Source organism: Sinocyclocheilus rhinocerous, unplaced genomic scaffold (genome assembly GCF_001515625.1).
Source record: "Sinocyclocheilus rhinocerous isolate Xijiao unplaced genomic scaffold, SAMN03320098_v1.1 scaffold1334, whole genome shotgun sequence".
Lineage (NCBI taxonomy): Eukaryota > Metazoa > Chordata > Actinopteri > Cypriniformes > Cyprinidae > Sinocyclocheilus > Sinocyclocheilus rhinocerous.
In genome coordinates this window covers 575288-589733 of record NW_015626864.1, presented here as the reverse complement: position 1 = coordinate 589733, position 14446 = coordinate 575288, and the positions used below count along the sequence as shown (strand labels likewise).

Here is a 14446-nt window from a genome sequence, read left to right as displayed (position 1 = left end):
GTGACAGCCGCTTTCTGTACGTGTGCACTCAGAAAACCGTATATCAGACGTTTAAACTCATATGGTTTAAAATGCATGATTTCAGCGCGATAAACATGATAATCAGAACCAAAACAAATGTTTTTTGCAGGTCCGAGCTGTAAAGGCGCAGCTCTATTCCGGAATAGGGGGCGGGGAGCAGCAGCTCATTTGCAATTACAGAGAAAGGCACGAAAAACAGCGTGTTTCTGCTTCCACTCAAAATAGGCATTTTCAAAATGATATAATAAATGATCTGTGGAGTATTTTGAGCTGAAACTTCACAGACACATTCTGCAGACACCAGAGACTTATATTACATATTGTAAAAAGGGGCATAATATGTCTCCTTTAAAGCGCACACTCAAATGCTCACGAAGAAGAGCACTTGTGTGTTTGGCTGAGTAATGTAAGTGTTTAAATGTACTTGCACATTGACTTTTATGCTTTTATGATGCGAGATTAATGTAAACACAGCCCACTGTGAACTTCCTTGTAATTCGCTTCAACCTTTTCGAACTTTATGAATGATTATTTTAGGTTTAAATGGTGCGTGTGTAAGGAACTGGAAGCAAGCAGAGTTCGGCTATTTCTAAAGCACGCAGTGCCATCTGCTGTTAAAAACTAAGCTCAGAATCGATTCAAGAGAGAACCGCGATGCCTTCAGAAAATCTCAGAATCAATGCAGAATCATTTCTCGATTCGCGATGCATCGATTTATTGTCCCAGCCCTATTGGATGAGCGATTATTTTGCCACAACAGTACGTTCACACACCTGTCCAGTAAGACACAACTCCAGCTTTCCATCCTGCACCACATATATGCTGCTATCAGGCTGACCGGGTCTGAAGACATATTCACCCTGCTGGAACTGCAGAAACACCATGTGCTTACACAGCTCCAGGAACAACGGCTTCTCGAAGTGACCCAACACACTGCAGGAGACACACCAGACCAAATAAATACATTATATATCATATTTTACCTTCCATAATGCATGGGAGTGATCGAGTTCTCTTTAATTTCACTCTTGATGTTAATAAATTCAGAAACAATGGGAGCGTACCGCACGTTCTTGAGCATGTAGAGCACCTCAGATGGCAGGTGAGAATTGGCCACGTCAAACTCGGTGAGATCTGCCTCCAGCACTGACGGAGGAGGTTCCTTCATCTGCAGAATGGGCACTTCCTTCTTAAAGCGCAGGATTCTGAAAAACAGACATGCTATTGAATCTAATCGTCTGAGCAAATGAAAATGTCCAAATAATGGCACTACAGAAACGTACTTTTTGGCAATGTTCAGCATCTTCTGTTTCTTTTTGAGGCGGGGCCTGGAGGAAGAAGTAGAGCCCACTAGTGAAGAGGTGGACTGAGACACCTTCCTCATAATCTTCCTCCCATAAAACAAGACTTTGTCTCTTTTACGAAAACGATACTTCGGGGCTTCCTGAGCCTCACGTTCTGAGAGAGAAAAAAACAAGCAAATATATACACAAATAAATAAGATTGGAGTGTTCATCTAAAATAATTCAAGGTTTCTGCAGGTTTTGTGAAGGTAAATTTAAGACTTTTTAAGACTAATTAAAGAAAATTCAAGGAATAAATGAAAGGGAACACAAGACATTGATATGGTCTCTATATGCACTCTGATGTCTAAGGAGAACAGTGAGCTGTTTAACAGCACTTCATTATTAAAAATGTAGATTACTTGATAATTTTTTACAGTGCACAGTAAAAAATAATGTAAAAAACATTCATTTCACAAATGAGTTTTTGAGAACTAACTGCGGAGCTGCATCCTGCGCAGGACAAAAAATATGAGGAGAGCGATGAGAACGATGACGACTCCAGCGCCGATTACGATTCCCACCACCTGTACATAAACAGAAAGACAGTGAGAAATCCAGAAAGATTTGATTTCTGAAGGATCATGTGACACTGAAGACTGGAGTAATGATGCTGAAAATTCAACTTTGCGTCACAGGAATATTTTACAATACATGAAAATAAATACATTTTAGTAATATTTTTTTTACAACATTATTGTATACAAATGTCTAAATGTGACATGTAAGACACTGAAATTGATTAATATCATCTAATGTTTCTGAAAATACCCCAAATATTGTGTTAATTGGTAATTCATAGTGGAAAAATTAAATATTTGCACAATTCTGCAAAGGCTATGATTCAGTGTAACAGTGTAAAATGTACAATGTCTACTGACCATGCTGGTCTGCAGCTGATCCTCCACTAAACTCTTGATGTTTCCAAATCGGTCCAGCTACAAAACACACAGGATGTTATTACAGGCAGCTTTTTTTGAGAACACAACACTGGGGTCAAAATTGAGAACATGAGAAAAAAAGACTAGCTATCTGGCTCTTGAAATAAGAGATAGGGAAAAAGTGAAGGACAGTAAGAGAAATATCCAAAAGATAAACACATTTGTTACTGGAGCACAACTATTTTGTTCTGTTCCATAATTATGTACACTTTTCCACTCTCCGTTGTGCCATCATTCCTTCAAGCATTCCCACTCTGTCACTCACCTACTCACTCATTCCTTCCTTCTTTCTTTCTCAGCTCATTTATTTTCAACAAAGCAAGGCCCACAGTGTATCTAAAGAGAACAGCAGAACTGTTTCTACAGTAGCCCATTGCATTAAGTGAAATAATAATGAATCTTACACAGACATGATAAATGCACTGCAAAAATAATTTTCTAATGATTTTTGTCTTGTTTTCCTGTAAAATATCTAGGTTTGGAACAACTTGAGGCTGAGTAAAAGATGACAGAATTTTTATTTTTGGGTGAACTTCCCTTTAAGCCAATTTATTTTGACTTAAGGATATTTTTTTGTAAAGCATTTTTGAACTTAATTTAAAGGGTTAGTTCACCCAAAAATGAAAATTAGTTTTTATTTAAGTTCTTTTGGACTGAAGCAATGCAACACCTGCTGAGTGGCATTAAACAGCTTGAAAGATCAAAGACAATTTTTAATATAACTCAGACTGGATTCGTCTGAAAGAAGAAAGTCATATACACCTAGGATGCCTCGGGGGTGAGTAAAACGCAGCCTAATTTTCATTTTTGGGTGAACTAACCCTTTAATATACTGTATATTCTCTGAAAATGATATCTTATGTAGCTGTGCTACTCCAGTAAATTTTCTTGTTCAAGGATGTTGACATTTTTATTGCATAACAAGACAAAAATACATGCCAACAATTATTTTCTAAAAGCATTTTTGTCTTTTGTTTTTTCAGTAAAATATCTCAACATCCTTAAAACATAATACATTTACTTGAGACACAAAGGCCTGATTTCACTGATTTTTGGGGGGGGGATTAGGCCATAGTTCAATTAGGACATTTAAGTAATTTTTCATAAACGTGCCTTAGAAAACACATTACTGGTGAGCCTCTTGAGACAAAACAAAGGCACTGATATATTTTAAGATCAGTCAGTGCAAGTTTCTTTCAGTTGACACAGCTCAGACTTACATTTTAGCCTGGGACTAGGCTTAAACCTTGTCTGTGAAACCGGGGGAAAATGACAAGATATTAAGTCTTGTTTTTTGAAGAATTTTTATTTTACTTTATTCTTATGGCTAACTCTTAACTTTTATAAAGAATATCTCTTTGGATTTGAGACTTTAGTCTTTACAACTTTACAGATCTTCTTTATGCACCAAGAGCTTGTAACACTCCAAAGAGAAAGGAAAAATTGAAATCGCATCATATGACCCCTTTAAAACAATAACAAATATCTGCCAATGGGGTAGTGACTTCATATACCCCATTACCCTAATGGCAGAGATTTTAAAGAATATTTTTAGAAGCCTTAATACCTTGAATAATGTTGCTTCTCAAGTAAATCTTGATTTAAGAATATTTAGATATTTGTACTATAAATAATCAAAAATACTGAACAGTAAAATATTTTTTGCATTGTAATGATTAAGATTTTGGTAACACTTTATTTTAAGGACCAATTCTCACTATTAACTAGCTGCTTATTAGCATTATTTACTTATTTTTATGTATTTTTTTATTTTTTGCAAAGAATGATGAAAATGAACTTAGTATGTGTAGAACTTAGCATTGTATCTGATTGCAACATTCTTGGGAATGAAGAAGTACTTAAAAACAGAAGTGGTGGGTTTCATCTTCAGTGTCTCTGAAATGTGTGAATGTTTATACATCCTCTTTATCGTGACTTTATCACGACAACTATTTCTCTCAAATTCTCTCAAATGTCATTTACATTTGTATTACAGGAGAATCTGCCCATTGTCTTAAAAATGCACTAAATATTTGGGGGGTTACAGAGATAAAGTAGTGTGATTTTAACATGGCAGAGACTCACCGTATGTTTTCTAGGTCACTGATATTAATGCACTTTTCACCTTAAGTGGATATACATTATTTTAGTCATATTTTCCCAAATTACTGTTAATTTCTTAAACTTAACTTGGACTTTTATCCAAACATCTTAGTGCACTTTTATCAAACCTTAACATAAACTGTTTATGAGCTGAAAAATGCTTGGACAGTCCAACATTCAGATACGCCCTTGCGATTTGTAATCTTTGGACCCAGATATGAATTTGTGCAATTCTGAATAACTACTCCAAGACATCTAGTTGCATCTTCTGAACTCTCACTTTTCCCATCATGACAGAGCAAAAAAAAATGATTTCACACCAACAAATCTTTCTAAACAAGTCACATGATCAGATTAGCTGCAGACAATCTGCCCAGCAACAAAACGCAGCTGTCAATGACCTAAACAAAGAAGATTTATAAGAGAAGGAGAAGAAGGTGGTAAAACAAAAGTGAACAGCTGCTGATAATGACGAATGAACAGATTGGTGAAAGCGGGGGGCGGGGTTTCTGAAGGAACGTGAATGAGGTGTAAGGTGCATGACGGGAAAGCAGTGCAGCTGCTTATCGGTGTGTGTGGATAAAGATATTCAGCAACGAGTCCAAAACTTCAGGGATTTTCACACTACACTTATTCTATGGGTTACTGTCTTTTTTTAACTCAGGACTGAGAAACGTTTTATAGTAGTAAAAACAAACTTTCAAAAAATGCCTCAAGAAACATTCATGCACTTAGTATACAACTGATTTCCAGCAGACTTTTCCACAGGTCGACAAACTTATCAAAACAGACAGCTCGCTTATTGTGTGCTGTACTAACCATGTGTATATGCAAATGAGAATATTAACCAAGGGTTTACAAATGTAAATTGGGCCACAGTGTAATTCGGACTCAAAATTAGGTGCTGCATTGCACTCACATTGAAACATATGAATGCACAGACTGAGAGCGCTCAGGTTTGTGTGTGTGTGTGTGTGTGTAAGGTAAAGCATTAGGGTGGAGCTGCTCACCTGAGGAGCTTCTGCGGACTCTGGGCCTGATGTGCTCTGTCCCATTCTACCTCAACGCACAGCTGGGCCATCAATGACAGGCACTGCAACACACAGCAAGACAACAAGCTTCATGCTAGAGCTGCACGATTATGACAAAAATCATAATTGTCGATTATTGTAATTGTAATTGCGATTATTAATTTACGATTAAATGAATGTTTACACCTTTGTCTAAACAAGCTGAAAACACTAACTTTATTGCTTTTCTATAGTATTAAGCCTCAAATGTCAACTTTACATCGGATTGGTTTCTCTTTAAATAAAACGGTAAAAATATGCATGGTATTATAATGTTATACTAAAACTAAAATTAAAACAATGGAAAAACCCTTAAGATAAGTAGAAAGAAGAAAAGCATCTTAACCATGCAGAATAACATAAGTGGACTTTGAACGATTAATTGCTGCTTTGAACGATTACGTAATTGTGCCATCCATAATTGTGATTGTGATTAGAAATGTGATTAATTGTGCAGCCCTACTTCATGCAACATGCACAGATCAGCATCACACACACATTCAATAAGAATCACTGCAGGCTAAAAAAAAAAACTTCCCATGATCATTTTCAGTTCAAGTCCATGCACATTACAGGGATCAGCTGGATTCATTTTATAATAAAAGCTTTTCAGCCACGTTAAAATACAAAAATGTAATAATAGCTACAGTATAGCACACAATTTGCTTAATAAAACATCACTTTTTAATCAAAATTTGTCAGTTTTACAGTGCTGTTATTGTTAAAACTATATCTACGTGTTTTATTAATTGAAATAAAGCTGAAATTAGGGATGCACCGAAATGAAAATTCTTGGCCGAAGCCGAAACCGAACAAAATGAAACACTGGGCCGAAGGCCGAACACGGTTTTTCGAGTTTTTTGCCAATTTATTTTTCACCATTGCATAAATTAAATAGCCAAAATGTGCGTTTTACTGTTTTGCCTTGCTTTTCAAAGAAAAAATCAATTAAAAAAACAACAATTTAAAAATATTTAACACTGAACATTTTTTTTTACATTCTAGCAGACATTATACCAACAAAGCACAATTTAACTTAAAATTAATAAGTTAGTAAAATAATATTTTTTGGCCATCAGACCCCCTTCTTGAATCAGGCATGTATTTTTTACTGTACAAATAAAAGCAGCCTTGCTGAGAAGAAGAGAATTCTTTTAAAACATTAGAAAATATTACAGATTTGAACACTATGTATGTTATAATAAATGTATTAACAGAGCAGTTGTAATTATTATTATCATTATATTGTCTTACTTATCATAAAAATGTGACTGAGCAACTGACGAGTAACAGTGTTTCAGCGCAGATTTTCCTTGAACCCTGGTTAACAAGCAGATCTGCCGCGAGTTCGTGCAGCAACCCCTTCCTCTTCTCATCGAAGACATGCGCTGCAGTACTAAACAGTCTCTCGCTGTCGGTGCTTGTAATGATTTTTGCGTCTTTCTCAGACAGTTTAAATGCTTCCACACTGCTGACATGTGTGCTGCATAATAAAGAGTGCGCGCCTCTATTTGATCGCGTCATATCATTGTTCGGTACAATTTATTCGGTCTTTTCTCTTATTATTTCGGTTGCCGAATATTCGGTGCATCCCTAGCTGAAATAAATAAATATAAGATAAAAAAACTTAAACTTTAAAATCTTAAATGAAAATGAGAAATGTTGCCTTGGCAACTAAACTTAAATAAAAGTTACCAAGTACAAAAATTACTAAAACTAAATGATAAAAGCACATTTACTAAATTGCTGAACACAATTTAACACAGTTATTAAAACTTAAACTGAAATTAAAATGAAAACTAAAAATATATGAATAAAAGCTATAAATGCTATAATAGTTAATTATGATGTAAATGTTAATGTAAATAGTTATAATGTAAATAATACTAAAATAACACTGACATTTTATAATATCTTAACCTATATAAAAGTATTTTATAAATATTATTCTAACATTCAGTCCCTTAATGTGTACCATACAAACACACACAAACACACAAGTACAGCCAGTATTTAAAAAAACTTTGCTGCCAGAAATGATTCATTGTATTTGGCAAACAGAGAATATTTAAATATTGTTTTCATATAGGGCGATTTATCGTGCAGCCCTATTTTCATAATACTAATGTTAATGTAAACAGTGCTTAAAAACAGGTCAGTCAAAGATCACAATCAGCAGAGGAAACTATCCAATCACAACCCCTCCCCAAACTGATGTCATCATCCCTGACAGACTCCCAATAAAACACACACATACAGCATGAGTGATTTTCATTCTGATCTTCCCACCAATAACTTCATTGTTCCTTTCACATCCAGGGTTGCACAAGAAGACTGTGTACACTGAACCACACACACGCTGATTTCGCTGACCTATGCAGCAAACAACACAAGCCCTTCACATTCAGTACACACATAAGCACGTTTATAGTGGGAGAGCCCAACCTCCAACAAAAACACATGTTCCCTTACATCTCCTATCTACACCTAAAAAACTGAGCACGAGTCCATCTAAAGCCATTCAGTGATGAAAACACAGTGTCTAGAGGCCAACAACTGAAATCATTGGGGGTGGAGAGAGGATTAGATTACTGAGATCACAGCAGACATAAAGAGATTCATCCACATCTGGATATGAGTGTGTATAAAATGCACTGGTAATGGCTAGAGATGCAAGCCAACTATGAAAGATGTACTGTTTATACACATGAAAGAGACATAGCGAGTGATTGTATCACATTCAGATTGATTATAGGCAGAGATAGCATTGACATTCAACATGCTATAGAATAACAAAAGAGGGAATGAAAACCACAGGGCAATGATGAAGGGGGGGCTGGGGGGAATCTGAAATGCCAGTATTCATTACTCACTAATGGGCACCTTCTAATAGCCATTGTCCTCAGTTAACAATGCTCTTATGCGCCCTTAAGCATGAGAGAAAAAGAAAAGACGCCCACACACACTTACAGACACAGTTTTGTTTTAGAGCCCCCAACTGACAAAAACAACACTCAACAATTCAACAAGAACCGTCAAAGCAGCAATGCAGAGTCCTTCACGGTTCAGACATGCTTAAACACAATGTGAACATCTCTGATTTCAAATTTTATGCATACAGATGTCACTGCACGACAGAGACAACTCATGCATGACTTTGATGGAAACAACAGCTACTACTTTCCATTAGTACAAAATAGTCCCTGAAACTCTTTAAAATGTTAACTTTTTTCTTTTCAATAAATAGTCAGTGAAAGGAGGTGCTTAAAGGGACAGTCCACCCAAAAATTAAAATTCTGTCATTATTTATTCACCCTGAAGTTGTTCCAAACTTGTATGAGTTTCTTTCTTCTGTTGAACACGAAGGAAGATATTTTGAAAAATGTTGGTAACCAAACAGTTTCTGGTCCCCATTGCCGTCCATAGTATTTATTTTTTTTTCTCCATATAATGGAAGTCAGCAGGGATCGGCAACTCTTTGGTTACCAACATTGTTCAAAGTATATTCTTTTATGTTCAGCAGAAGATAGAAGAAGGGTGAGTAAATGATGACAGAATTTTCATTTTCACGTGAACTATTCCTTTAATCTTCAAAAAGGTTACCAGTTGCCAACTTTGGCAACCTAAAAAAAATCAACAACCTAAAATGTTCAGCCAAAACAACGAGAGAGAAAAAAGGATTTTTCAGTTTCAGCCAAGATAGTTTTGGAGGGCAAAAACCACTGACTGAAAAATTGGTGCAACTCTGATAGAGTGTTTTGACTGTGTCAGTCAGTGTATATTTTTTTACACATGAGGTGTATAAGCTACAACAGGTAAACATATCAGCAGTGTGTGTACAAACTTCACCATGACCACAAATAATTCCATAGCAGAATTATCTAAAATTTGTTCAGCTGTACATGACACCCTGAACGGCATACAGAGTTCAGTCACCCAATTACCCTAATTTTTGTTTTTTGGGGGGGCTAAACTAAAACGTTAATTTTGATTTTGGTGTCTCTGTAAAAAAAAAAATGCTTGAATGGCTGACCTGACAAAAAAAGTCTGTCCTGTCCTTAAAAGCAGGACTTACGTTTTTGTTATTCAAATTAGCTAATCTAACATCAATTCAGCCTATTGTGACAAAATTGTGAGAGTATGATTTTAATGAACAACAGATACAGTCAAGAAGGCCAAGCTGTCTAAGGTGGGATGGACCACAAACCACCATTTTAACGAATGATGCAGACATTTGGTGTCTTTAAAACTAGCTACATTCATTTTATAAATACTTTGTCTAACTTATCTAATAGTAAATGGACAGCTAGCCAAATTAGTACCTTGGCTCAGTAATGGGACACTAAAGTGCCCGCTTGTCCAGCATACAGATCTTTGTATCTTCCACTGCCCAAAGACTATCACATGCTGTAGCCACAAGCTGCTAAAGCACATTATACCCAAGAATCCAGAATCCATGAAACATCATTTATGCTGATCACCACCACTATGTGATATGCACGCAGCACACCTCATGAGTTGCTAGTAGTTATACTGAAAGAGCATCACATGGCTGTCTCAGCTGATCATGGGTTCAAACATGTCAGCAAACAAGCCCAGATGACAGCTAAACCAATATGCATTAAAAAAAAAAAACAATCCATATCTGTCCGTTATTGAAGGCCATGACTCAGCCGATGTTTTCTCTCTGTATTCAGTGCTGTTGGCGGTGATGCTGTGCGGTGACCTCCGCAGATCAACACAACGCACCATCTACGACCTCGACCGGGAAACACTCACGGTACACACACTCTAAACTAACACCAAATATACACTGTTCTCTCACATAATCCAGATAACCAGTAAACTGTACATAATGTTTGGATGATAACCATACCTGAAAGCGACGGTCCGTCCTGATCTGTCAAACAACGGTCATAACCGGAAATATCCGCTCAGAGCTCTGCGTAGACTCCGCCCAGTTAGTGCAACAACCAATCAGAGATGACAACCGACCAATCAGATTTCAGACCATTTTCTTTTACGGATTCCCTCCCCCGTTGTTGTTGTTGTTTTTTACAAAACATTCTTATTATACTTATACTAACATAAATTCATGACATAGTTTATGTTTTATGATTTAGTCATTGCAGAAACACTTGAAATTTTTTTTTTTTAAGTTACGATTTTATTAGCCTATTTGCAGCTTTTTAGACTGTACAAACAATACCACATGACTCACTGAGTGTTCTATTGAAGAAAATATGATTAACTAATATACAATTATAACTCACGGTTGTAATATTTACAACATATGGTGTGAAGTAATAAGGTCAAAGTGGCAATTCAGGAACCATCCTACATATATGCAAGCTTATAGAAAAGCAAAATCTAAATGTAAGGTAAATATATCACTAACTCTGATCTATGCCAGGAACCGAGCTTAGATAAGAGCAGTTTGTTTCAAGGAAGATCAAATCTGATTTTTTTAAGTTACGATTTTATTAGCCTATTTGCAGCTTTTTAGACTGTACAAACAATACCACATGACTCACTGAGTGTTCTATTGAAGAAAATATGATTAACTAATATACAATTATAACTCACGGTTGTAATATTTACAACATATGGTGTGAAGTAATAAGGTCAAAGTAGCAATTCAGGAACCATCCTACATATATGCAAGCTTATAGAAAAGCAAAATCTAAATGTAAGGTAATATATCACTAACTCTGATCTATGCCAGGAACCGAGCTTAGATAAGAGCAGTTTGTTTCAAGGAAGATCAAATCTGAATAAGTCAGATATTAACTTAAGGGGACGCGGGTACGATACGAGTTAACTGATCAAAATGCACATCATTTACCAAAATGCTTTCATGCTGATTGAATTTAGTAATTTCGTAAGCTCATTCTGAATCTCAATCATTAACCACCTGGAGAGAAGTAACGGATTTTGTAGTGATCACATTACAGCCGTCAAACTACATTATGCATTAGGAATGATCTAGTACCACCTAGTGGTGATCTTTAAACATACAGACTGCTTACGGTGAGACAGACACCAAATTAGGGTTTTTGTGATTCTAAATGTAGAAGTATTATAACCATATTTAATAGAATTTAAATGTGATAATCGTAGCTCTCCGAACACAGTTAGAAACCGCATTTCACTCTACTCGAGCAGGTGTTTTTTTTTTAGGTAAAATGAGACGGTGAGACGCACAAGTTTGAGTAGCACTTTGAACAACAACAAATCAAACGCCTGCTTCTAGAACATGTCAAAATAAATGCACCACTATTACATGTTTGTACTCTACTCAGTTATAAAGACATTACAACTTTTTGTGTTTTTATGTCGTCGTGACATATTCTTTTTTATTTTTATTTTTATTTTTTACTTATTGCATATATTTAAAATTCGACTCAATTTTGCTTCGTGCAAGACTTTTATTATGCTTTGTTAGGAAATGGGATCATGTCGACCCGGTTGTTCATGCTAATGTTCAGCTTTTTATACAGTCTATGGTTCAGCTGCTGCATGCGTGGAAATAGACAGTGCATAAACTGTGCAGATCGGGATTTCATGTGCATTATTGTCCAAACGTTTTCGCTACACACAGCAGAAATTAATAATCAGTGGTGTATTAGTGCCTTACAGACTTTCCGAAAGTTTAAAAGTCAGCGATGATTTTGAGACTGTCAAACAGGGCATGCGTCCTCTCTGGATCAGCTCGTCTCAAAAGCACTTTGTCAACCTTCTTCGATGAGATGGGAAAAGCTGGTATCATCCTAAAATCTGCGTCAACTGGCATATTTGAGAACCTGGCCTTAGAAGACTGGGTTCACGATCACGTTGATCTGCAAAACAGAAGCGTGCTGTTATTATGGAGAAATTCGCCCGTGGTTGTCATAGGAAGGCATCAAAACCCCTGGCAGGAGTGTAACCTGCCCTTGATGAGACGCTTGGGGATCCCGCTAGCGAGGCGTCGCAGTGGAGGCGGGACGGTTTACCACGATTTTGGAAACATCAACATGACCTTCTTCACCTCCAAGAAGAAATACGACCGTCACAGAAATCTCAAAGTCGTTACTAGTGCATTAAAGACACTGATACCCGATCTAGATGTCGCAGCAACAGACAGATTTGATATTTTGTTAAATGGCCATCGCAAGATTTCAGGCACTGCTGCGAAATTAGGCAGAATCTCTGCTTATCATCACTGTACATTACTGTGTTCTGTTGACCGTTCAGTATTGTCCTCAGTCCTGAAGAGTAACACTTCTGAAGTTATCAAGAGCAATGCTACCCCAAGCGTTCCTTCCCCTGTCAGGAACCTTTTGGATGTGGATCCCACTCTTGACTCCAATACTATCATGGATGCTATTGCCACCCAGTACAATAATGAATTTGGCTTTGACAGCCCAGTCATCACAGTGGACCCCACTCATGAAGGTCTCATGCCTGGCATTCATAAGATGGCACAGAATCTGCAGACATGGGAGTGGATTTATGGCAGAACTCCAAAATTCAGTGTTTGCACATCTTTAGTGGTGGATGATGTGAATATTAAGCTTGATATGGACATCAAAAATGGTGCTGTAGAACAATGTGCTATGAAAATCCCAGAAGACTGGCTTCCTTCAGAGATTGTGAATGAGTTTACATCAACTCTGAATGGCAGCAAATACTGTCCGAATGAAGCCGCAGTGCTGGTGGCGGCGTTCATGCGAACTCATTCAATGACAGATGATGTTGCTGAGAAGATTCATAGATTGTGTGCTGGTGTGGTTTCAGTAATGTGAATAAAAATGAAACCAGAAATGAACATTATGTGATACTTGTTTCAAAAACTTTAAAGTGGTCTCCTGCACACTCACACTTTACCCACACATACAGAGATTTAATATGAAAAACACAAATAACGCCACTAATTCTGATGAAACTGTTGAAATACATTTCTGCCGACATAATTCACATATAATTAATTGGAATGATTACATGCTTGCAAGCATTAATATAGCAATAATAAAGTAATGAAGTTTATATTAATAATAAATTATATGAAAAATATTAAGATATTGTTTTATACTTTAATACGAATAAATAAATATAAATACACATTGTATTAGATTATTAATAATACTATATTGATATTAATCCCCCCCAAAAAATTTTTTTGAATCTATCTATCCATATATCCATACTTTAATACGAATAAATAAATATAAATACACATTGTATTAGATTATTAATAATACTATATTGATATTAATCCCCCCCCCAAATTTTTTTGAATCTATCTATCCATATATCCATCCAACTATCTATCTATCTATCTATCCATCCATCCATCCGTCCGTCCGTCTGTCTTTAGATTAAATATGTAAATTATATATACACACATATGTGTGTATACAATTATTTAAAGTTTGTAAATTATGGTTTTGTCATATATTTAGCTAGTAACATGTTTGCCATGCGCAGCACTCCTGTCGCTCTCCTCGTGACGTAAAAGCGCAGTTTAGCACGGACTAGTATTTCATATGGATGGCCAATAATTTTATATTCTTAAAATAGCTTCTTCTTTGTCGCTTGTGTGGTTTATTACAAATGCACAAAAACGAAATGATACTTAAGTCAAATATCCAGAAATTGCATACAAACTGCAACTTTTCTCTTTATATGCAGCTGTATAAACTATCCATGTGCGCTAAAGATCATTGTCAAGTGCGCATGCGCAATGCGAGCACGACTAACTTGAAGCGCTAATACCGACTACGCTGCACCAGAAGATGTAATAGGTAAAAGTATAGGTAGGCAGAAAAAGAAAAATGATAACAAATTTATATAATAAAATATAGGTAGAAGGTTTTTTTATTTTTTTTGAGAATTAGCATTTCCCTTGATATCAGCGCCTCACACTCCATCCCAGTAGGTGGCGGAATATGCACCAAAAGCTGGTTTGCCAACCGCCATTAAACATCAT

General features: G+C 36.3%; 2 protein-coding genes across 7 annotated transcripts in view; one reads left to right on the top strand and one right to left on the bottom strand.

The window, feature by feature from the left end:
- The window catches only part of LOC107718547 (neuropathy target esterase-like), a 30346-nt gene extending 19930 nt beyond the window's left edge, over positions 1 to 10416 (bottom strand). For 5 of the 6 annotated variants that reach the window (XM_016525665.1, XM_016525672.1, XM_016525692.1 and 2 more), the window contains exons 1-7: positions 10355 to 10416; positions 5419 to 5501; positions 2246 to 2302; positions 1804 to 1891; positions 1305 to 1479; positions 1086 to 1226; positions 795 to 954 (exon numbers count right to left, since the gene is read on the bottom strand). In XM_016525665.1, coding sequence (XP_016381151.1) covers positions 795 to 954; positions 1086 to 1226; positions 1305 to 1479; positions 1804 to 1891; positions 2246 to 2302; positions 5419 to 5463 — 666 coding nt within the window. In that variant the 5' untranslated portion in view covers positions 5464 to 5501; positions 10355 to 10416. Of the gene's footprint in view, positions 1 to 794; positions 955 to 1085; positions 1227 to 1304; positions 1480 to 1803; positions 1892 to 2245; positions 2303 to 2570; positions 2717 to 5418; positions 5502 to 10354 lie in introns of those variants that run through there. The other variant, XM_016525679.1, reaches the window with a different exon arrangement.
- Positions 10417 to 11918: 1502 nt separating this feature from the next.
- Positions 11919 to 13417, top strand: LOC107718931 (lipoyltransferase 1, mitochondrial-like). Its single transcript, XM_016526178.1, has one exon. It carries the CDS (start codon positions 12144 to 12146, stop codon positions 13260 to 13262), a length of 1119 nt encoding a protein of 372 aa, XP_016381664.1. The 5' UTR covers positions 11919 to 12143; the 3' UTR covers positions 13263 to 13417.
- The last annotated feature ends 1029 nt before the right edge of the window (positions 13418 to 14446 follow it).